The following is a 24769-nucleotide window of genomic DNA, read 5'->3' on the forward strand; positions in this document are numbered from 1 at the left end:
TCTGGTAATCGGAACAATAAACCAAATAAATCTGAACACCCAAGGTTGGGAGCTATCATTCTTGATAGTTGGGCAGTACTCAGTGCACAGGATAGCATAGCCATTTGCTGTCTCTTTCTTGAGTACAGAACAGGTATTAAGGCTTACTGTATACATATGCTGTTTTGAGGAACCAAACAGAACATTACAAGACTCAGGTTGATGTTGAGCTTATCTGTCTCTTAGGTAGCAAAAAGTGCCAGTTTAATTATCAGAAATAAATGGCAATGTTCTTTCCTTTGTGGAATGTGGAGAATGGCCATATTTGAACACTCACTCAAATCATACAGCTCCTTGCATACAGTAAACTAGATTGTATTGGGGAGAGGCTGTATCCCAGCCGATTTACTGCCTTTCCATGACCAGGATTTCTGCTTATAGCTCTGCAAATGGCAGTCATAGAATCCAGAGAAAATCTTTTCCACATAATTCTGCTGGTTACATGAGTGGACTGTTTGTGGGAAGAAAGGGCCCGTAGGAATGAAAATGTGAGCTGAATTTAAGTGTGCATGACTAGAAAAAAATTGGATGATTGTCTGATTCATAATTTAAACTTATTTTCTTGTGTATCTCAGGTTATTTCAAGGTTTGATGCATGATATTAATTTAGAAGAAGATGTATAGTCTCCACCCAGTAACAAATTAAACTGAAAAAAAGAAAAGAAAATCCACTCAAGAAATCCCATTAAAATTATGTCACAGCCGCCCATGCTCTGTTCAAGGTTGTTTTGAACACAGACAGATGAGAGAGAAGCACTTCAAGATTCCGGCAGAACAGTGTTTGTCCCTAAATGACTTTGCCATCATGGTATGATATAAGGTCCTTTTATAATTTTCAAATTAAATTTAATTAACATTAACATTACATCATGTGCTTTTTTCCTGTAAATTGTCCTGTTACCACAGAAACTGATACTGAAAAAGCAGGGAAACAGTAGACTGTAACTGGTTGCCTTTATCCTTGATTACCATGCAAGTAATAGTGTAAATGTGCATTGCTACAAAACATATTCTAATGAGAATGTGACCCTTGTTTGAATTTCACCCTACATGGAAGCAGATTTTCTGACACTGACAATGATTGAATATATTATTTAGACTCTGCAAGTGCATTAATTAAGCTGCCCTTCCAAATAGTATATAGTACAGTACGCCCGCGCCATACACGGCCTTGAGCATACGCACTCAAGCCGCGGGGCGCGCGCGGGGCGGAAGGGGCGGCGCGTCCCATTCAATTGAATGGGCGCGTGCGCCCGTTGCGCGCCCGCGCCGCCGCACACGAGCCCCATTGTTTCCAATGGGGCTCAAGCATAGGCGGAATTCGCCTTACGCGGAGGGATCCGGAACGGATCCCCCGCGTAAGGCGAGGATGGACTGTATTTGCAAATCTGTTCGCTCACTCAGTCCAAGGCCAGCAAATGATGTGAAATAGCCTTTTATTATTTATGTAGATGAACCTTTCCTATAAAATCTTAATGAAATGAAAATGAAATGAAATTTTATTTATATACCGCCTTTCCCATGATCACGGCGGTTTACAACAAGTAAAATACTATACAATGCAATTTACAAGCAGCATAAAAAGCAAATACTACAATACAAAGATCTAGATATTGTAACCAGATCTAGCCTGATGGCTAGGTTTTAAGCATATTCTACAGCCAATGTGCTAGCACAGGGAAATGCCCTGAACCAGCAAGGCCCTGATGTTGATGAACCCAACATCAAAGAAAAGAATCTGGGACATTGATCTAGTGAGGCAGGGAGGCACGGTGTTTTTAGGTACCTTCCCGTTACATCACTTGGGTCAGGAAGAGATAGTGGGGCTTTGGTAGCCTTAAAGCACTGTTTTAAAATGGGAATGTCATTAAAGCATTACCTATCAAATCACACTCATCTGAATGTCCTAATTTTCCCTTCAGCGTTCAGAATCCTTGCATTCTGATCTATCTGCGAGTTTATACTGATGACTGAATCACTGATCTGGATTGTAACCTGCTTTCCAGGGCAGGAGACCCCTTACAGTGAAAATTAAAGAGACCTTTCTCAACACTGTAAGGCAGTGTTTGGGGACTGATTGCACATACCTCGTGTCTAACTTTACAACTTCTCAGTGAGTTATCTGCTCAGACCTGTGGGAAGAGTGACCTAGACCCCTGATGGCCTGTTAGATGGAGAAGAGGAAACCCCACCTATGTCTGGCTTGCAGTCTTTGACATTATACCTAAGAGATAAAAAGCTTTCCATCCAATTTGTAAATCTAAACGTGACTTAGAACATCAACTTATGCCCAGAAACAAAGCCAGTGGAGATTTACAGAGGCATAGTAAGCTCAAGTTTTCCCCAGTATGTTTTCCCGTTAGAAACATCAGTAAAGCCCAGTTCAGGCAAGAAGAATGTGTTGTTATGCTTATGCAAAAGTGGTATTTCTGAAGAGGAAAGCCCCTTCTACCTTTTGAGGTCACATAAGCAAAAATGCAGGGAATTATCACTTGTTGTTCATGTGGAGAGCCTCCCCAGGTAGAAAGTGCTTTCCTTTTCAGATGCATTATTTTCATGAGAGGGAAGTGATGGAGGTGGGCAGAGCTTGCATGCTTCCCTCTTTGTGTGCTTACCTAAACTTCGGGAATACCTATAAGAGAGGACAAAAATAGTAAATAATCTTCCTTCTCCTTTAGTAATGGTACTTAGAGTCATGCACTCTGGATAGTCTCCACCATTCCACAAGTTCAAACATACTGGGGGGGGGTGGGGGGAATAGTTGTGTTTGGACTAACCACTCAAGCTGAGGGATTCGGGGAGTTGAATTCCAAAAATGTAACTGGCCCTCCTAGATTTGTTTTAATGCTCAGAAACTTCAAACGAGGCTCTACAGAATGAAGGGAATAGTTTTAAAGTTTGGATGAGAATAGATAATGAAAAAAATGACTTTTTAATAATAATATAAAATAATAGGATTTATTTATATGCTGCCCAATCACTGGGAATCCGGGCGGCTTACAACAGAGGGGATAATAGATGTTTTCCCTGCCCTCAGGCTTACAATCTAAAAAGACATGCCACAAAAGGAGAAGGGAATGGTGGTGGGGGGGAGGGGATCAGGTTCAGCATTCTTCTCTCCCTCTGAGGCCTGGACCAAGGCAGATGGACCAGAGGGAGGGCTCTTCTTCTTCAGGCTAGCCCTGGTGGAGCTGGGCCAGCCTACTCTCCCCCTCATAGGCTGAAAGATGACAGTTAAGGAGGGAGGAGCCTCTTTCTTTTTTTGTTTGCTCAGTCTGATGAAACCTAGCTCCATTTTTTTCAACTCTAAAGAATAAGGAGATCCCGCATTGGGCTATGACTCTGGAGATCAGGGTTCAGTTCCCAGCTTGGCTATAAAACCCACTGGGTGACCTTGGGCAAGTCACATGCTCTCAGCCTCCGGGGAAGGCAAGGACAGTTAACAACAAAAAGACTGTGGCACAGACTCAACTGTAATCATGGAAGAGTGGGGCTGTTTAGTGGGTGGTATCGAAACTCACTGGGTGACTCTTGGCAAGTCACACACTCTCAGCCCCAAAAGATGGCCACGGCAAATCGTCTTCTGAACAACTCTTGCCAAGAAATCACATGATAGGGTTGTCTAGGTTTGCCATATGTCAGGAACAACTTGAAGGCATGCAGCAACACAGAATAAATACAACCCAGCTGTTTTTCAGAAAACATGTTTGTCTTTAATGTTAAAAAAGATTATAGAAAAAGCTCCACATCTTACAGATTCTGCTGTTGAGTGTATATAGCTGAATGTAGACTGAGATTCATATTACACGTTAAGATCTTCCCAGTTATTCTTCAGTACATGTAATGTTCTCTAAAGGAGTATAGACTGTTTCAGTTCCCTCATTTGGTCTTGGTCTCCAGCTCTGCTGCTTGAAAATGCTTGATGCAGTTGCATTCACTGTTACTGCTTTACCACTGAGGGGGGGATGTATTTTCCAGTAATGAGATGAAGAATGTGTTTTCCTGCAGACTTGTCTTGAAGATGAAAAGTGTTCAACATCTTGTCTTATCAAGGATAGGCTTAACCAGTTGCTTAGAACTAAAAGAGTCTAATCACTATATGGCTTCTTTCCTTGGCTTCTTTCAGTTCCTGTTTCTTTCATACTGTATAATGGATCCACAAGTTTGTTATGAACAAGCATCAAGCCTAATTAAATGAAAGGAAAACACTAAGAATGTAATTCTACTGCAAGTGTACTAAAAATAATATTTTCTCTCCCTACGCCTTGCTTACCTTTGTTACTACTATAGAATGTTTATATAATGTTGAGTATGTCTTGGGAATCTCCCAGCTGGCAGACTTGTTAGCTATTTCAAAAGACATCATTTAACTCAAGGGAGGAAAGTTTTGGCCTGCTGTATCATTTGGACACTAGGGGCCCAAACAGACAGGCCAAAAGAAAGTTACTTTGGGTCAGTTTGGGGGTATGTTGTTTAAATCATGCATGCGTTCTAACAGGCTGGAAACTGTGCCAGCTTCGGCGCAGCTAAGAGGCCAGAAGCTGCACCGAAGCTGGCACGGTTTCCAGCCTCTTAAGATGTATGTGCCATTTAAAGAGCATACCATCAAAGTGACCTGGAGCAGCTTTATTTTGGCCTGTCTGTTCAGGCCCTCCAATTGCCATAGTACTTTATCACTGTCCTCACAGGGATGTCTGAGAACTCAAATCAAAAATATCTGAAAGGCCAGAAGTTCATCCCTGTTCATCCTCATCCCTGTTTTAATTTATCAGGTTATAATTAGTTCTATGCCACCCCCTAAAAATCTAGCTGTCAAAATGTGTGATACATTCTCCCAACATTTAGTTTATCTCCCTCTGCAAATAATAACCAAAGAAGTAAAGTGAATTTTGGAAAAGTCATATGTGGGGGGGAGGAGGTGCTTAATGTCTTGTTCCAGTCTTATTCCACCAGTGAATGAAGCATGCTGGCCTATAATCAAACTCCACCTGTATACCATCTATACAAAGATATTTGGAAATCTATGCTTGTTTATGATAGCTTCTCAGAGGTCTGAATGGAAGTTCCATGCTTTGCGTTCCTTGGGCTACCACGTGCTCAGTTTGTAATTCACAAGCATCTGGCTAGCCATTGCTAGATACAAGGTACATGCTTGGTATGACTGAAATAGGACTCTCAATCTGGATTTTTGTACTAAACCTCTCTACTTTCCCCCAGTTTTACCATTTAATGCCAAAATGTTTGCTGGGGGAACGGTGCACATCAACAGTCCGTCATCTTTTCTAGGTTCCATCTGGCCTGGCTTCTTTCAAGCTATTTTTCTCATTTTTTACTTATATGCATATCCTCATTGGGCTACGAAAAATTGATAGGTCAGCTGTAAAGAAGGGCAAGTATCATATTTGGCTTTGCATCCAAAAACTCTGAATATATGCAGCTACTAATGCAGGAAGTCTAATGCTGGTGCTATATATTTTTAGATACAGACCAATGACTCAAGTGTTGACTTAGCAAATCCCATCGTTTCAGTGGTCTGCTGTAACTGGGACTAACAATTGGATTCAGTGTTGGACAGTTAAGGTTGCCTTTTTCTACATGATGTATAGATTAATTAATACCTTTCAAAACAGAAGCTGGAAACGTGCCAGCCCAATGGAAGACTTCCATATAATCATTTGTAAGTTCATGTTACCATAGCTCACGTCTGTATTTTAATGTCTGTTCACACAGCCCTTCTGCAACCACTCTCAGCTTCTTACCTTGAAAATACTTCACTGTTTTGACTTTAAGTTCCAGAGTGGCATCCTCATCACACACAAAGACTGTACGAGGATGTTGCTGAAAGGCTGAAACTGTCCACATGTGGTTTATACCTTCCTCAATAGCTTTGTACAAGGCAAATGCTTTATGAGCTCCTGTGATTAGAATCATAACCTGAATTGCAAGACACAGGATATGTAATGAAGGCTTTGGCTTTTGTTAACAAGGTTCAGAAAGGAAAGGTATTTTCTTTTTAAGTTTGGAAAGATAAAGTCTAGAAGACTGCAGCCATACACCGACATTTTGCAAATGACTAGAGTCAAAGAATGCTGCTGCAATATTTTGGAATTTTGTCATTAGAATAAAGTAGAGGAGAGGACAAACTATAGCCATTAAAGCAATCAAGCTTTTTTCTCATTTTAGTGAGATCTTAAAACTTGTCTTTTCACATCTAAGCCAGAAGTTGGGAAACTACAAAATTTACAATAATCTTCTGAACAGCCACACTTGCTTGCTTCCAGCTAAGCAAATAAGATGGTATTTTAAAATTTCAGGCAATGTGCCCAATGTGGCTTCCACTTGTATGCAGAGACTTGGAAAAGTTGACCAATAATAGCAATAGCAAGTATATTTCTATACTGCTTATCAGTGCACTTAAGCATTCCCTAAGCCAGCAATGTCCAAACTCGGGCCCTCCAGTTGTTTTTGACTTCAGCTGCCAGAAGCCTCAGCCACCTTGGCCAATGGTTTGGGATTCTGGGAGCTGAAGTCCAAAACACCTAGAGAGCCAGAGTTTGGACATCACTGCCCTAAGCGATTTACAATGTGTAAGCTAATTGCCCCCAACAATCTGGGGACTCATTTTAGCGACCTACAGAAGGATGCAAGGCTGAGTTGCATCCTGGAGCCCTGCCTGGGATCAAACTCTCAACCTTGTGGCTGTGAATGGCTGCAGTACCAGCATTTAATAACTTATTTAATAACTTATTTAAACAACCAATTTATAGTTGCAGACAATCTGCAGAGCATGAAGAAAATAGACTCAGATTAAAATTACCAACTCAGTTGTGGATAGAATTCAGAAACATAGGCATGTTCGTCTGGAATATCAGTACTCAAAGAGATCTGGTAGCACCTTTGAGGCTAACTGTATTAAAGAAATTGTAGAATAAGCTTTTGTAGACTTGGTGTACTGCATCAGACGAAGCAGATCAAGTCTACAAAACCTCTTTCACATAGTTCATCTCAAAGGTACTACAAGGGTCATTTGTGGATGTTTACACTGTGATTTTCAAATAGGTGTTACCAGGCTTTGTGTTATTTATATTCCAAGGTTTCTTTGCTAGTTCATTACCTGACTCTGAAATGAGTTCATATGCTAAACTGATTTGACTATTCATCTGCTTAACCTTTGTTTTTATTTAGGCTAGAAAGACGGCCAGCTCCTAATATGGAATTTCCTTTTAACTGGAAGCTTTATGATTCTCATTACATATTAACAGTTTCCAAAGGGCAAAATACAACAAAGAATCCCAATAAGTCCCAATAATTTCAATAGAATTGTGTGTATAATAGTCTAGAATATACCTATCCAGATGTACTACTAGTTCAAAACGTGCTCTCTCCTCTGTTCTATTAGGTTACTATTTTGTTTCTTACCTCTCGGGCATCCATGACAGTACCCACCCCAACTGTGAGAGCCATTGTGGGCACTTTGGAGAGGTCACCATCAAAGAATCTGGCATTAGCCAATATTGTGTCCATTGCCAGAGTCTTCACTCTGGTTCTAGACACCAGGCTTGAGCCTGGCTCATTGAAGGCAATATGACCATCTGGACCAATACCTGTAATAGAGACAGTTTTTTGAGTTCATAATCTAGCAAGTGAAGGCAGTAGCAAGAATGAGATTTTGTGGCTGAATAGTTGAATGTAAGTGCATAGCCTTCACAGAGGAGTTACAACTATACTTTTGGATTGGAGAACCAACTATCCCAAAGAATCTGGCCTAGCTTATTATGAGTTCATCTTGTTTACAGAAGAAACAAAACAGAATAATCCAAATCACACATTTACTAGATATATCTTTGACAATGTTATACTATCTACAACATGAATGAATACCAAAAGTGTTGTCCTGGCTTACACAAAAGCCTGTCCAGTACAATGAAATGTTGGATTCTTCTCCCTCACGTCCATGAGCACCTACCACATATAATGATAGGTAGGGAAAATTCCTCTTTTTGAAGCAAAAATCCTACCATCCGCCAGCCAGGGTGACCAGATGTCTTAATTGCAAAGGAGGACAAGGCACTACAAAGTGTAGGATGTTACCAAACAAAAGTTAAAACACTAACATAAACATAAATTCATGCTTTTTAGTCATGCTCAAAATGGAGGGCATATCCTGGAAAAGGACATCTGGTCACTGCCCCCAGCCAACACAGGCAATACCTTCTACCAATATCAGAAACTGCTTTTTAAGCTCTCAAAATGTTGCCCTGGTAAGCATTCAAGTGATTCAAGAAAAATCTGTTCATTGCATTTCAATAAATTAATTGCATGGCAGACATATATAGGTTTCTAGTATTCGGATTACTCCTAGATCCAGTTATTTTGAAGTATACCCACTGCAAGAGGAGTTGGCTTAAAGCCCAATGCCCCAGGGATTCTTCTAGCCCAATTTAATCACATTTACTCAGTAGTTCTATTGACTTTTACACTTCCAGATCTTTGTCCTTCAGATTTCAACTGTACTTTGCTGCTGCTGCTTGGGCTCTTGCTACTGGGCAATGACAATTCTCCAAATTGCTTATCTGGAATCATTTTATTCATTTTTACCAAGTTATGTCAAATGAGAATAGCTAGAGAAATATACTAGTATTACTATTACACTGGGGGAACTAGCCCCACCTGTTGCTAATGGAGAAGTTATAGAATGAGTTTTGGCCTACAATTCTGGTAAGGGGATCATGGAAGGTCAAAGATCACCCATCCCTGCATTAGAGTAAGTGTTGCATGTTCAAATAAATTTACTGAGTTACAGTTATAGGAAGGCATTTTTCAGTCATGAAACACCTTGTCTGTTTCACATATGGATGTAATAACTTTGTATATTAATCCCTCAACAGTTTATCAGATTGATTTGCAGCTTAATGTGAACTGCCCCTGCTGCAAATTATGTTTTTTTGAAGAGGCACAAAAGTTCTATGTGACACTCATTGCTGCAATTGCCATTTCACACATACTAAAAGATAAATATGTGCAATCGCACTGCCATGCCCCACACCCCTCTTCAAACATTCACCTCCAACAAAAAGCTCAATTCCTCCAGCGGCCTTGATTTTTTCTTCAAAAGCCTCACATTCTGCCTGTAGATCAACTGCATTCCCATCCAGAATATGGGTGTTCTCAGGATCAATGTCAATGTGCTTGAAGAAATTGTTCCACATGAAGGAATGGTAGCTTTCTGGATGGTCCCTTGGAAGACCTGACAGAAGAGGGTATTGGCTCATGGTTACAATTATTTCATTTACACCCTCATCTTCCTATCTGTAAGAATAGTCAAGTGGTATCATCATCATCATTAACCTTCATTTATAAAGCGCTGTAAATTTACACAGTGCTGTACATACAATCTTTTTAATTAGACGGTTCCCTGCTCTCAGGCTTACAATCTAAAAAGACACGACACAAAAGGAAAAGGGAGTGGTAGTGGGGAAGGGGATGAGGTCCAGCAGTTCTTCTCAACCTCCAATGCTTGGACCAAGGGAGATGGACTGGAGGGAGGGCTTGGCTTCTTAATGGATAGTTAAAATGAGGCATCCTGGGGCAGAGAGGGGCTCACCCCTGGGAAAGCTTCGCTAAACAATATAGTCTTTAACTCAATTTTGAAACTGGGTAGAGAAGTGATGAGGTGTGGAAGAAGGTTCCAGGAGTAAGGGGCAGCAAGTGAGAAGGGACGAATCCGGGAGGGGGCAGTGGCAATCCTATGCTGGGACAGGAGACCTTGACTACCAGAGCGGAGGGTACGAGTAGGAATGTCAGGAGAAAGAAATTCAGATAAGTAAGCTGGAGCCAGTCCATGGAGGGCTTTGAAAGTCAACAACAAAATCTTGTACCGGATGCAGAAGGGGAAGGGAAGCCAATGAAGGGAGGAGAAAAGAGGAGAAACATGGTCAAAGTGGCGAGCAGATGTGATAATACGTGCAGCTGAATGCTGGACAGAGATTAAAGGATGGAGGTATGAAAGAGGAAGCCCTGTCAGAAGAAGGTTACAATAATCTAGTCGCGATACCACTAGGGCATGGACCAGAGTCTTGGCAGTAGAGGTTGAGAGTAATGGATGGATCTTGGCAATGTTGTGGAGAAAGAATCTACAGGTCTTGGCAGTGAAGCCACAAATGTGGGCTTGATGAACCGGTTGAATAGAAGTGTCGTCGATAGAAACAGAAAAGGAATATTGAAGGGTGGGTTTAGGTGGAAAGACAAGAAGTTCAGTCTTAGACATGTTGAGCTTCAAGCACCGAAGCTGCATCCACTGAGAAATGGCAGTCAGACAAGAAGAAGCTTGCTGTTCAAGCCCCGTCGAAAGGTCGGGTGGAGAGAGACAGCTGAGTGTCGTCGGCGTACAGATGATAGGAGAAACCAAAAGAACTGATGAGTTTACCTAGGGAAAGTGTGTATAGAGAGAACAAAAGGGGACCCAAGAGAAAGCCCTGGGGAACTCCAACAGATAGGGGAACAGAGGATGAAATGTGACCACCCGTGACCACTGCAAAAGATCTATCTGACAAGTAAGATTTAAACCAGTCGAGTGCAGAATCGGAGAACCCAAGGTCAGAAAGTAGATCAACCAGGAGACAGTGATCCACAGTGTCGAAGGCAGCAGACAAATCAAGAAGAATGAGAATAGAGGCTGTTCGCCTTGGCCTGCAAGGGATCATTTGAGATTTTGGTGTGGGCTGTCTCTATAGAGTGCCGTGGGCGGAAGCCAGACTGGAAAGGGTTCAGGATGGAGTTGGCTTCAAGAAACTCAATACAGCGAGAATAAATGACCCGTTCCAGGACCTTAGAAAGAAAAAGAAGAAGAGAAATTGGACAACAGCTAGACAAAAAAGAGGGGTCGAGAGAGCGTTTCTTCAGAATTGGGGAAATGAGAGCATGTTTGAAGTCTGAAGGGAAGGAACCCACAGAGAGGGAGAGATTAAAGATACTGTATAGAGGAGTGAGGGCAGAAGAGAAGGGGCTATAGAGATTAGGAAACAGGAGGGAATAGGATCAAGAGAACAGGTTGTAGGTTTGGAAGAGTTTAGCAGCGTAGAGAGTTCATCCAGAGAAACAGGAGGAAACGCAGAGAGTTTATTAGTAGAAGGTACCAGGAGGTTAGTGGTAACGGGCAAGTCAGGAGGAATTATTTCAGATCGAATAGTAGTGACTTTTGTGATGAAGTAGTTGGCGAAGTCAGTGGGGGGAAATGATGAGAAGACGGGGGAGAGGAAGGTTTTAGAAGTGTATTGAAGCAGGAGAACAAAAGCTGCGGGTGCCTCTCAGCGCAGATCAATAATTTATAATAGTTCTGTTTTGCCGTACACAGAGCACATGAAAAAGATAAAAGGATGAATTTATAATGAATGAAATCGGCCGACTCCCTGGACTTGCTAGATAACAACTGTAGTAAGGTGCCTACTGCCCACTCTACAAACAGCAGCTTTCAGGCTCCAGCTCCAGCCGCAAGGGATGCTGTTTCAAAGACCTGCATCAGAGAACCTGGAGAACTGCTGCCAGTCAGTCAACAATACAACAATACAAGCCTAAATGAACACACAAGATAAATACAACTATGTGTCTCCACCTAGTGATATTCCCTCTTCCACACAGCTACTACTAAAGGCACAGGAACCCTGTTCTCTAGATCCAACAGCATCATTCTGTTGACAGAACTGCTTTTGTCAATGGAATTGGGAGCATGGAAAATTCCCCCCCTCCTCCCATGAAACCTCAAAATCTGCTCCAGGTGGCAGGAAACCTCCATAGGTCATGCTTTGACCTGATCTATAAAAGCTTCCTGTTTTCCATGTAATATATGGAAATGTGAAAATACAAATTCAATTTCTCATGCCAATGCAACATCAACACAAGCCAACTAAAACCCATTTTGCTGGCTGTCACACAAAAGTTAATTTTTTGTTGCTCTTCATTATTGTAATGGCACATTCTAAATTATAAGTGTATATAACTGATGGATCTCTTCTCCAGGCTAGCCCTGCAGTTCCAAACCCTCGGACTCTTGTCACTTGCCTTGCCCCTTGCCTCCGCAGATCCACCCCCCCCCCCCATTGGTACATGGGCCTCAAGGTGACTCCTATATGGGCCAATGGATGTGCTTTTCAGTGGGTTCATTGTAGTAAATGTGGTCAGATTCTCTATCAAAACAGAAACAGACATACAAAGTTCTAAAAAAGAAGACATGAGTAGAAGTGTATTAATATATAATTACAGTTGGCCCTTGGTATTCGCTGAGGTTTTGTTCCTTGACCTCCCGTGGATATCAAAATCCATGGATGCTCAAGTCCTATTAAATACAGTGGCATAGAGAAATAGCATCCAATATATAAATGGCAAAATCAAGGTTTGCTTTTTGAAATTCATATGTTTTAAAAGTATTTTTAAGCTGGATGCCAGAATCCGTAGATAAAAAAAAATCCATGCATATAGAGGGCTGACTGTAGATCACACATTAACTCCTGAACTATTTCATCATTCACAACTCCCCAAAACCCTATTCTGTTCTTCCCCATGACAGATTGTCTCATTAGCTTTCCCCCAATCTCTAGACCATCTTTCCCTTACCTGCCTTTTGTCAAGAGACAAGCCTCAGTTTTGTATCCTTTCTCCCTTGCAGGCTCTTTACACCATTCCCTAAGCTGTGATTGCCTGGCACCCACACAGACTTACCCAACTCCTTTCACAATTACCCTTGTGGGGAAAATGTTTTTGTTTGTCATGTAATTGTTCTGTTTTGTTTACTAAAGGGAGGTCTAAAGATAAGAAATGCAGAGACATCTAATACTTCATACCTGTGGTGGAGGGGGGGTATTCAGATAACGCTGTTCTTTTAGAAATCATATTTGCCTAGAGCCCTATGTGTAAAAAAGAGCATTAGGTGTCTGGAAGTACAGGAGACCCCTGATATCCACTGGGGCTTGGTTCCAGGACACCCCATGGATACCAAAATCCATAGATGCTCAAGTTCTATTAAATACAATTGATAGTAAAATTGTGTCCCTTATATAAAATGGCAAAGTCAAGATTTGCTTTTTGGAATTTATATATTTGTTTAATATTTTCAAAACATGGATAGTTGAATCTGTGGATATGGAGGGCCGACTGTATGCAGAACATTTTACATTACAACTTGATATCTGACATACCAAGACTGCAACTACACTCTGATGTACTTCTATAGTATGCAGTGGTAATAACAAAACAACAACAACAAAAATTATTTCTTTCTCATCTCTCCTCAAGGCTTGAGGCAGGGTACAGCATGTTAAAATACACACACAATTTAAGAAACATACGCAACACCAACAGTTAAAATACACTTATATTAATACATTCTTTAAAATATACCAAAAAAACCCTTATGATTTAAAATTGACTGGGTAGGCCTGCCTGAAGATGCTTTAATGTTGTTTTAATGCAGTGTCCGGTAGGATTGACACTGTGTATTTTATTGCTGTTTTTACCTGGTGCCTCTCCAAATACATTATGTGTACAAGAACACCCCATAGCAACTTGGCAGATCCCACATTCTTCTTCCCCATTGTACAACTCTATAAAGTACATTTTGAGTGAATGTACTGCCTATCCTAATCCTTGAATGTTTTAAAAAGTGCTTAAACAGAACAGAAAAATTCCCTGGTGCTTGTTTTCTAAGCAGTACAAGTTGCTTAGAGGAAGACAGGGGAAGTGTCAAAGTTCTAGTAATCATGAGGGAATGTTGCAGGAGAACAACTATTTGCAGATGTCATCAAGATATCTGCTGTTCTTTGAGAGCTAAAGGTAATGCAGCCACTGTTATTGCAGGACAAAGGGTGTAACTTCTTAGGTTCTGATACCAGATTTCTGACTTTGCTCCTATTCTCAAATGGCCAATGCAGGCTGATAAAGGCACTAAGCAGCTGCCTATGCATAAGATTACAGCTGTTCAAACATTATAGTTTATATAAACTAATAATCATACTTTCTACCATGAGATCCAATTTTAAATCAGAGCTCAGGAAAAGTTGCTTTCTGCCCACAATCATCCAGTAGCCATTCAAGTTTGAGGATTCTGGGAGTTGTAGTCCCAAAGTAACATTTTCAAGCTCTAGTATAAAGATACACAACACACCTATTTTAAGTGACAGTGCTGCATGATTTGGTCGTATCTTTGTTATGGTTTCCAGGTGAGTAAAGGAAATGGGAACAGCAACAAAATGTTGGTCCCTCATAACCTCACTCCTGCATTAGAGCTTAAAGAATTCACTCAGGGTGTCCCATTCAATGAACCCAAGTTTGCCTATTCATTTTCATCGGACACGCCTTAGACCTTTTATTTTTAAACATTTGTTCTACCTCTGGAGGCATTGGGCGACAATGGTACCTAGATCTTGTTTTTAATTTTGACTCCAGACCAATTCACACCTATTGGCTGAGTTCTGAATGAGAGGGGCACTTCGGCAGTACATATCCTTAAATTTCTGCTGACCCTAACAGGAGTATCATGAAGAAGGAAGTACTTGCAAGTGGTACAAAGGTAGCTTGGGCAGGATTGGTGTGGCTGGGAGTCTCCTGCCTCCCACTTTTCCAGTCCATCTTAAACACCTACATCTTATAAAGACTGATTGCTCCTCAGAAACTAGAGGCGTACAGTTTGGTCAGAAAGCAAAACAAAGGGTTACAGGGAAGGAATTTGAGAAGCAATTGTTCCCAACCCTGTTCCTTGCCCCACCGTCCCATTCACCACAAGGAACAGGGAAAACCTGTCTTTGAGATCCAGCTTAACCTTGTTGTTGGTCATGGTTATGAAAATGGTAAAGTCAGAAGAGGAAAGGAATCCTGGACCAATTCCATAGCTGCTTAATTCTCCATAGTGGAGTGCACTACTTGGTTGTCGACTTGTCTTTCTAAAAAATAGTACCTTCAAGATCCATGAGGCAGTGGAGCTGAGCTCACAGGATTGAAGCCCCAGGTGTTTTAGCAGGAATGCTGACATTAGCCAAGGATATTGCTACAAGGGTCAGCCTGGTGAGGGTCTACACTTCAAAATGTACAGCTATGAATCATTCTTTCTATTCTTACTGGTTGAAACCAATTCAGGTGCAATTTTGCAGCAATCCTTATAAAAACCCTGTAAGGTAAGTTAGTTCTGTCAGCTCCATATAGCAGATGAAGACGAAGCTGACAGACAGCATGCAAGAACAACTTGCCTAAGGCAGGGGTGTGGGCTCTAGCCCATGGGGCCGACAAGGCTTTTCTACTAAGACCAGAGATAACCAATAAGAAACTGTTAAGCCTCATGAAAACAAGCTGCAGTCTGTAGTCTGGGAAGGTATGCACAGAATTGAGTTGCATTTTGTACAACTGAGGAGGGACTGGGGAATGTCTAAATAATTAAACATTTCATCTGTCCCCAGCCATTTGGCTTTGACTCCTGACTCATGCCATGAGCCCATTCTACTGCTCAAATGTGGTTCATGACGCCCTTCCCAGACCGGAAATTGGGCATGGGATGAAAGAGTTTCCCCCCAAACTCCTAACCCTAAGGATGCATGGTGAATCATTTCTTGAAGTGAAATTTCTTAGTTTATAACTCAAATCTTGAGTCCCTATGCTACAGAAGATTTGTCTTTAAACAAATAAGTTCAATTTGTTGACCAAGAACAGCATTTCTCCCCACAAGTGTTCTCAACATAAAGATGGACTCACCCACATATTCATCCATGTTGAAGGTTTTCACATATTTGAAAGAGAGATCGCCATTCTTGTAATATTCTATTAGTTTCCTGTAACATCCTAGTGGAGTACTTCCTGGAGATTAAAAAAATCAGAACACTTTCTATAAAGTCTTAATTCTACACCACCAAATTTGTAGGCCATTCACTTTTAAGTGAAAGTCACCAGTGCTGTGTTAATCCCTTTAAAAGGCTCATGTATACACTGTGTTGTTCCAACCCAACTCCATCACCTCATGTGAAGTCAAAGGCTTTCATGGCCGGTATCCAGTGTTGCCAACAAGCCTGGAAGATAATTCCCAGAAATGTCTGTCCAAAACCCACTGAATCCCCCCAGATCACACGGAATATTCAGTCACAATTCCCGGAAAATTCCCATAATGTTAAAATGGCAGATGTTTTGCAAATAAACGTAAATATAATTGAATAAAAATAATTGTAACTTATTTCAACTCTCAAAATCACCATTGAACCAAACAAAGAATCTTTCAGTCCTTTTAAGATATTTATTTTGATATGAAGGGGGTTCAGGAAGCTTTGTGCCAAATAGAAATGTGTTCAGATGCAACCACACTGCAGAAATAAATCCAGTTTGAAACCCTTTTAGTTGCCCTGGCTCAGTACTGTACTAGGGAATCCTGGGAATTGTCTCTGGAGTCTGGAGTGAAGATGCAGCCTGAGTTGGGTCCAAGACACACTGCAGAAATAATCCAGTTTGAGACTGCTTTAACTGCCCTGGCTCAGTGCTAGGGAACCCTGGGAATTGTAGTTTTATGAGAAAGAGCTCTGGTGCCACAATGAACTACAATTCCCATGCATCTGAGAAAATACGCTTAAGTCTAGGAAAGCTCATGCTGCCAACTTTTCTTTCAGTGAGACTCAAAAGTGCTACAAGATCTATCTCACTATCATCATCATCACCATTATTATCATTATTAAATCCAAATGCAGCTGAAGAAGTGGACTTAAATTGGCAACACTGATATCCTGTAGACTCATTCTCTGGGGCTGTGATCTGGAAGCGTGGAGGCCATGCCCTTGTCAAACCAGGGAATCCTGGGAATTGTAGTTTGTTGTGACATGTTGAAACACTGCTTTTACTGGCAGCCAGGGCTCTATGCATGGAATTCTGGGCTTGGTGGTTTGCCCAGAATCCCATCATCGCAGGGAGCCTTGCAGTTAGAAGCAGTGCCAAACTGGATTATTTCTGCAGTATGGATGGCAATGGAAAAGGGAACGAAAAGAGAGCCACAAAACACAATTCTTGGAAGACAGGGCAGCAGGGGTGCCAACTGACCAGGTGCTCTGCCCATGCTCAGAGGCATATTTAATCACTAACACACACACTCAGGGACATCGCATTCACATCACACAACCCAAATGGTCCTCACAGTACAACAACAACCCTGAGAGGTAGGCTTGGGGCACTCTGCCCAAGCTCAGGAATTCAGAAATTCAAATGTCCCTCTCAGGCACACACAGAAGTCCACAACATCAAGCCATGATACCATTGTCAAGTATTGCCTTTGTGTGCCTTAAAACTTATTTCTTACTTGGAAATCCAAGGCAATTGGGATTAAGCCAGCCAAGATCCCTCTCTCCAGCACTTTTGCCCCTGGAGCCTGAGAATGCCTGAGGGGGGGTGGCAATAATCACTGTCCTCTCTCTGATTGGCTGAACTATTCCTCCAAACGGGCTTGCTCCCTCCTGGCTCTCAGAGGGAGTCTTAGAGAGAGAGAGAGAGAGTTTTCTCCAGCCCTCTTGGCTGAAAACTGTTACACTCCAAAGGGTTTTGGTTGCTCTGCAGCAGGCTGCAGCTGAAACTGGCCAAAGGCACAGAAAAGGCACTGAATTAGAGCAAGGCGCGAAAATCACACGAAAAGCTCTGAAAAGTCCCCGTTTTCGTGTGAAAGTCGCGAAATTGGCAACACTGCCGGTATCCCTAGTTTTTTGTGGGTTTTTCAGGCTATGTGGCCATGTTCTAGAAGAGTATCTTCTAGATGCTGGCGAAACGTCAGGAAGAAACTCTTCTAGAAGCCCGAAAAACCCACAAAAAATCGATCACCTCAGTTATCAGTGTTGTAAAACCACACTGGCACTCTGGTTCCACCAATTCGGTTTTTAAAAAAAAAAATTGAAAAGAAAGCATAGGGTTTTTTAAAAAAATAAAATTAAAAGACACAGCACCCACTTGTAGCTATTCTTATGATAGTGGAATTCCTGCTATTAGCAATATGAACAATGTGAGCAGTACCTCCAGGAACTGGGCACTACCAGGGAAAGCCAGTTTTATCTCAAGAAAGTATGGAGAGTCCTGCTGGCTCTGACCTATCTAACTGAGAATTCTGTTTATACAGGATCCAGTCAGGTGCCTACAGGAAGCACACTAACAAGAAAGTAGTACAACAGCAACATTGCAGTCGCTTTCCTCAGCAAAGAGTCTCCAATTATGGAGATAATTAACACACACACACAAAACTAGTAGGCATGGATAGCATTATTGTTCTTTTAATTCATCCATCTGATCCCTCTTAAAGGTCATTTAAGTTGACAGACATCAGTACATTGTATGGTAGGGATAACCATAATTATGGGACCAGAGGTGTTTTGGCTTTCAGATTTATTTTTTTAATTTTTTTGGATTTTAAAATACCTAAATTTGCCTATACATACTTAGTGAGATCTCTTGGAAGTGGAATCCAAGCCTAATCACACAATTCATGTACATTTCATATACACCTTATGTACGTAGCCTGAAGGTAATTTTATACAATATTTTTAAATAATTGTGCGTAAAACAAAGTTTGTTTACACTGAACCCTTAGAAAGCAAAGGTCTCACTGTAATATCCACACATGAAAAAAGATTTGGTTTTTTGGAGTATTTCAGATTTTGGAATTCCAGATAAGGGAGACTCTCTCTACTGTGATAGGACCCTTTGTGCAACACATAATATTTATGTAATTCTATTATGTCCTTCCCTCTTAATTGTTTTCCTCCTAAGGTAAGACCCACCACATTTCCTAATTTTACATAGTCCACAAGGAGCTTCATATGCTTGTCTTCTGTCAGTCTGAAAATAATACTATGGGCCCGAACAGACAGGCCAAAATAAAGCTGCTTTGGGTCACTTTGGAGGTATGCCTTTTAAATGACACAAGAGGCCAGAAGCTGTGCCAAAGCCGCGCTCCAGTTCTTAGGACTGGAAAGTGGCTTTGGTGCGGCTTCTGGCCTTTTAGGACGCATACGTCATTTAAAAAGCACACTTCCAAAGTGGCCCAAAGCAGCTTTATTTTGGCCTGTCTGTTTCGGGACTAAATGGGATAGAAAAGGCATGGTGGACTCACACACCAGTCAAATATACAAGTGTATAAATAAGTTCTATAGAACTTTAGAGAATACTCAAGCTGAAATTCAACTAAAATACTGAACAAAAGGAACTTATGTAAATGCCAATTTATTAAATTGCTTTTGATTCAGAAGGTCTACTTCTGTTAGAATTAACAGCTGGATTTATGCCTTGATCAAAAGTACTTCAACAGCTTATAAATGCCCTCAGCATATATCGATCATCAACTATCTGTAGCAAATGGACAAGGTAGTCATTTACGGCAAGCACCCCAAGTGATTCCTTGATTTTAATATTACACAGGCTTAATGATCCAGTTGAGTAACAGCTCAGTAACCTGAGAGCAGAAAGGAACTGGACGAGCTGCTCCGATCATCACAAACCCTCCTAAAATGCCAGCCTCGTAACTTACCAGTGGGGAGTCCAAGGGTAAAATACTTGTTTGGACCTGGATTAAACTGGATGATTCGATTCCTAATGTACTTTGCAGCCCATTCACTGGCCTGAGCATAATGTTCTAGAATGATAAGTTTCATCCCAACCTGCAATTTTGAAAGAATGCTTTGATTAACAAAATGGAGGGGAAAGAGGTCTCGCTTGCAAACGCCAGCATAAATATCACTGATTCATAAAATTCATAGCATGTTTTTTGTGCTTAGGTGCACTCAGCTTGTGAGCCCCATTTCCATGAGGAAACACTGAGGAGGGGATGGGAGAGACACATGAGCAGGGTGACCAGAGGTCCTCACTGCAAAGGAGGACCAGGCACCACAGAATGTAGGACCCTCAAGGAAAAGGGTGGAGGTTCCCAAATAAAAACTCTAATAATAATAATAATAATACAGTAACTGTTATTGATTATGTTGTTATTCTTCCCTTCTCCCAAGACTGGGACTCAGAGCAGCTCACAACATTAAAAACAACAATGCAAAACAATTAAAAACATACAAAAACAGTACATTCAAACAGACTTAAGTGACCACAACCATGAAAACAAACGACATGTTAAAATATCAAATATACTTTAAAAATTTAAAAAAAATAAGTTTAAAATACAGTAGATGAACACAATCTAGCCCCCCAGGCACTTTCATAAAGCCTCCTGTTCTTTCTGAGTGCCTCTCCAAACCCCTCCTATGCTATGAATGGCCCATGGCTGCATCTTAGCCCTGCTCTAAATGGGAGGACCTTTGGGGATTCCCCCTGGAGAGAGGGGGCTGGCATGGAGGACGTGTCCGGGAAAAGGAGGACCCAGCCCTTCCCCAAAGTGCCCAAGCCTCCAGGGCACCCTGTCTGCCTCCCTTTGGGGCTGAAGGGGAATTCACCCAGGAGCTGCTGCTGCTGTAGTACTGCTTCCTCCAGTCCTCCTCCTCCTCCTCCTCTTGCTGCTGCTGCTGCTGCTGCTCCTCCTCCTCCTGTTCCTCGCCGCCCCTTTGTGACCTCAGTCCCAGGAAGGAAGGAGAGAAGGGAGATGGGAAAGCGCTCAGACAGCCCCCTCCCACCGGGCGTCCTTCTTTTCCCGGACACGTCCTACATTCCAGCCTCCTCTCCAGGAGGAACCCCCTCCAAAAGTCCCCCCAAATGGAGCCCACGACTAAGAAGCATGCCTTTACATTTTTGGATTACTGCTTTTAACTTTTCTTTGCTGCCCAGGAGGAACCCCTCCATTCTGAGGTCATGGCCAAGAAGCATGGCTTTATAATATTCACATTAAGGGGTTTTAGTTTTTATTTAGAGTTGGAAGGGACCCCCAAGGCCCCCCCAGCCCAAGCCCCTGCTGCCCTGCAGGAACTCACAGTCAAAGCACCCCCTGCCAGCCACACAGGGCCTCCCAGCCTCTGTTTAAAGACCTCCAAAGAAGGAGGCTCCACCACACTACAGAGTTTATCACGATTTCACATGTTGTGAAAGTTGCACAAAACCCGCCATTAAAGTGGTCACAAAGAAGCATTAACGCACATTTTTTACTTTCAGGATTTCAGCAACAATGTCTTTCCGATGTCATTTTATTTGCACAATTGCGTGTGATAATCATTCACGCAATTACTTGCCATTTTAGCTTTAAATGCAGGATGCTTTACATGCGCTTTAATCTCTCTTTACCATGCCGGCTGAAATTACTGTATATAAACTATAAGTCGATCTCATGTACAGGTTGAGAGCAGGTTTGGGGGCCAAAATTATGGATTTTGCCATGACCTGTGAATAGGTCGGGGCAAAACTTGGAGGCTCCTTCAGTGTGTGTAGGTGGCAAGAGGGACTCTCATTGAAGCTTTTTGCTTGAGTGTTCAGCTTTCGTTTCAGCCTTCAAACAGCAAGGCATGTGGACAGCAGAGGGACTCTTAAACAAACAGCAATATCAATCACCTAGGATCTGCCTGGCTCAAGAAAGAAAGAAAGAAACTGGATGGGGAAATCTGAAAGAGCTGCTATTACATTAGTGACCCATAAATAAGTCAACCTGGGATTTTGGAGTCAATTTTGGCCATAAACTTTTAGACTTATAGATGACTATACACTGTAGCCCCAGTGTGATAAACTCAAAGGAGTGTGTTTCACGGTCAAACAGCACTTACTGTCATTAAATTCTTCCTAATTTAATTAATTAATTTGTTTTATTTCTATACCGCTATTCCAAAGATCATAGCAGTGAAGAGCAAGTAAGCTAATTAGCAAGTAAGCTAATTTGCCCCCAACAGTCTGGGTACTCATTTTAGCGACCTCGGAAAGGATGCAAGCCTGAGTCGAGCTTGGACCCTTTTGCTGGTCTTGAACTCGCAACCTTGTGGTTTTGAGTGAATGGCTGCAGTACAGGCATTTAACCACTGCGCCACCAGGGCTCCATTCCTAATGTTGAGGGAATCTCTTTTCTTGTAGCATGCATCCTATTCTCGGGAACGTCCTATTCTCAGGAACGGCAGAAAACAAGTTTGCACCCTCCTCAATATGACACACCTTCAAATATTTAAACAGAGCTATCATATCATCTCTTAACCGCTTCTTCTCCAGACTAAACATCTCCAGCTCCCTAAGTTGCTCCTCATAGGACATGGTTTCCAGACCTTCCACCAGATATGTTACGTCGCATAATTAATTCATCTTTCAGGGAAGGTCGGTTTCCATCTAGTTTAAAAATGGCCGTCGTAAAACCTTTGTTAAAAAAGCCCTCCCTAGACCCCCTAATTCAGAATAATTATCGGCCTATCTTGCTGCTGCCATTTTTAGGGAAGGTGATCAAGAGGGCGGTTGCCATCCAGCTTCAAGGGATCTTGGATGAGACGGATTTTCTGGACCCATTTCAAACTGGCTTCCGGGCAGGCTACGGGGTTGAGACTGCCATGGTCGCCTTAGTCGATGATCTCCGTCTGGGCATGGACAGGGGTAGCGTGTCCCTGTTAGTGCTTTTGGACATCTCAGTGGCCTTCAATACCATTGACCAGTACGCTGATGACACCCAAATATGTTTCTTTGTGTCTCCGACTGATGCAGTGACTAAGGATGGCATCTCTCCTCTAAATGCCTGTCAGGAGTTGGTAATGGGCTGGATGAGGGAAAACAGACTTAGTTTGAATGGAAATACTCGTGATAGGTTCTCCAGGCCCAGGGAAGGAGATTTTTCCACCTGTCCTGAATGGGGTCACGCTCCCCGTGAAGGACTCAGTTCACAGTCTGGGGGTGCTTCTGGATTCATCACTCCACCTAACATCTCAGGTGGATGCGACAGTCAGAGGCGCCTGTTATCAGCTTCGGCTGATACGCCAGTTGTGGCCCTACCTGGACCAGGGGGACCTTGAAATGGTAGTACACGCTCTGGTAACCTCTCTGCTGGATTTCTGTAATGCGCTCTACATGGGGCAACCCTTGTACCAAACTCGGAATATCAATTGGTTCAGAATATGGCAGCAAGGCTGGTCACTGGATGTTTCAGGACCAGTCATATAACACCCATCTTACAAGATCTACACTGGCTGCCGATGCGCTTCCGGGCACAATACAAGGTGTTGGTTATAACCTATAAAGCCCTAAATGGCTTGGGCCCAGGGTACTTGGAGGACCTCCTCCCCCCATATAATCCGCACCGCACTCTCAGATCAGGCGAGAAACATCTACTAAGAGTTCCTAAATTTAGATACATGTCATCTCAGAGGGCTTTCTCGATCACAGCCCCACAGCTCTGGAACTCTTTGCCCAATGAGCTCCGCACTGTCACCTCCCTAGATGTGTTTAAGAGGCATTGAAGACCTTCTATTCCGCCAGGCTTTCCCCCCATGAGCTCTGATGTTATTCTAATCCCCCTTCGATGATGTATACTGTCAATCCAGCTATTGCATGGTTTTTTATGGTTTTAATCTGTTGTGGTTGTTGTACAGTTTTGGTTTGTTATGTTGGTTTTCTTTGATTGTATGGAGGGTTGGTTTGTACACTGTCGGGATATTGTTGTAATCATTGTTGTTGAATTTTATGTTGGAACCGCTGTGATCTGTTAGGAATGCGGTGATCAAATAAATTTTATATATTATTATTATTATTATTATTTATATGGTGCCCTCCATTTTTTTTGGAAGGTCCTCCAATTTTGCAGTGCTTATCCTCCTAAAAGATGTCCCATACTTGGGATCAACACACTGATCAGAAGGGAGACTGCAGTCAAGAAATTCATTCAGAATGGGGAGGGCAGCCATGAAAGAACTAAACAAATCCTAAGTTCAAAGATATATCAGCTGAACACTAAGTTTGGATTGTCCATGCCATCTTATTTCCCATCACCATATATGTGGTTGTGGGAGTTGGACAGTGAGAAAGCGGATAAGAAGAACATTACTTCACTTGAGATGTGGTGCTGAGGATACTCTGCACCAAGAAGGCAATAAATGGGGCCTTGAACAGATCAAGCCTGAACTCTTCCTGGAAGCCAAGATCAAACATTGATCAGAATGGTGACAGCAGTCAAGAAATCAGAAGAAGATGAGGAACAGAAGAGGACAGCTATTAAAGAACTAGACAAGGTCCTAAAAGTAAAGATAACAATTGCACTAAAGCTAGAATTACCCAAGCCATTGTATTCCCCTCACCATGCATTGGATGTGAGAGCTGGAGAGCAAAGAAAGCAATAAGAAGGAAATCAATTCATTTGAGATGTGGTGCTGGGGAAGATGCTGAGGATACTATGGACTGCCAAAAAAGACAAACAAATAGGACCTAGAGCTGATCAAGCCTGAAATCTCCCTGGAAGCCAAGATGGACTAAACTGAGGCTGTCATGCTTTAGGCACCTCATGAGAAGGCACTACTCACTAGAAAAGACAATAATGCTGGGGAGGTGGAGAGCAGTAGAAAGGATGAAGACTTCCATGCCAGATGGATAAACTCTTATTGGGGAGGACCACAGGCCTGAAATTACAGACCTGAGTAGAGAGGTAGAGGATGGGGGGCTTGGAGATGTCTCATTCACGGTCAAGGTCAACTTGAAGACGCTGACATCAATAACCTCCTCCTTTGCAGTGAGGACTCTGGTCACCTGCTCATGCTCGCATTTCCCAAGCTCAGTGCCCCCGTCCTGCTCAATGCCCACATCTCTCCAGGACATGTTTTAAATTTCAGCTTCTGTCCAAGAGGATGTCAAA

The 24769-nt window shown here is 42.2% G+C and overlaps 2 protein-coding genes across 4 annotated transcripts in view; one reads left to right on the top strand and one right to left on the bottom strand.

Moving 5' to 3' along the window:
* Window positions 1-899, top strand: part of RNF14 (ring finger protein 14) — a 63277-nt gene extending 62378 nt beyond the window's left edge. For both annotated transcript variants that reach the window (XM_042451236.1, XM_042451235.1), the window contains exon 8: window positions 615-899. In XM_042451236.1, coding sequence (XP_042307170.1) covers window positions 615-663 — 49 coding nt within the window. In that variant the 3' untranslated portion in view covers window positions 664-899. The remainder of the gene's footprint in view (window positions 1-614) is intronic.
* Window positions 900-3214: 2315 nt separating this feature from the next.
* Window positions 3215-20522, bottom strand: GNPDA1 (glucosamine-6-phosphate deaminase 1). Of its 2 annotated transcripts, none has more exons than XM_042450343.1 (7): window positions 20472-20522; window positions 19559-19688; window positions 15772-15873; window positions 9104-9286; window positions 7459-7643; window positions 5799-5973; window positions 3215-4225 (listed from the first exon to the last, which is right to left on the bottom strand). In XM_042450343.1, exons 2-7 carry the CDS (start codon window positions 19680-19682, stop codon window positions 4128-4130), a joined length of 867 nt encoding a protein of 288 aa, XP_042306277.1. In that variant the 5' UTR covers window positions 19683-19688; window positions 20472-20522; the 3' UTR covers window positions 3215-4127. The 2 variants fall into 2 exon arrangements, with proteins under 2 accessions (XP_042306277.1, XP_042306276.1); XM_042450342.1 differs by lacking the exon at window positions 20472-20522 and adding an exon at window positions 20335-20462.
* Window positions 20523-24769: the final 4247 nt, after the last annotated feature.

The sequence above is a fragment of the Sceloporus undulatus genome, chromosome 2 (assembly GCF_019175285.1).
Source record: "Sceloporus undulatus isolate JIND9_A2432 ecotype Alabama chromosome 2, SceUnd_v1.1, whole genome shotgun sequence".
NCBI lineage: Eukaryota > Metazoa > Chordata > Lepidosauria > Squamata > Phrynosomatidae > Sceloporus > Sceloporus undulatus.

Excerpts from the sequence above, each read along its gene's own strand:
- GNPDA1 (XM_042450342.1), bottom strand. The coding sequence starts at position 20,370 with ATGCCAGCCCCCTCTCTCCAGGGGGAATCCCCAAAG. Across the intron at positions 15,874-19,558 it reads TACCCTTGGACTCCCCACTG|GAAGTACTCCACTAGGATGT; the intron begins GTAAGTTACGAG and ends TTTAATCTCCAG. Across the intron at positions 4,226-5,798 it reads AACAGTGAAGTATTTTCAAG|GCTTGATGCTTGTTCATAAC; the intron begins GTAAGAAGCTGA and ends TCATTTAATTAG.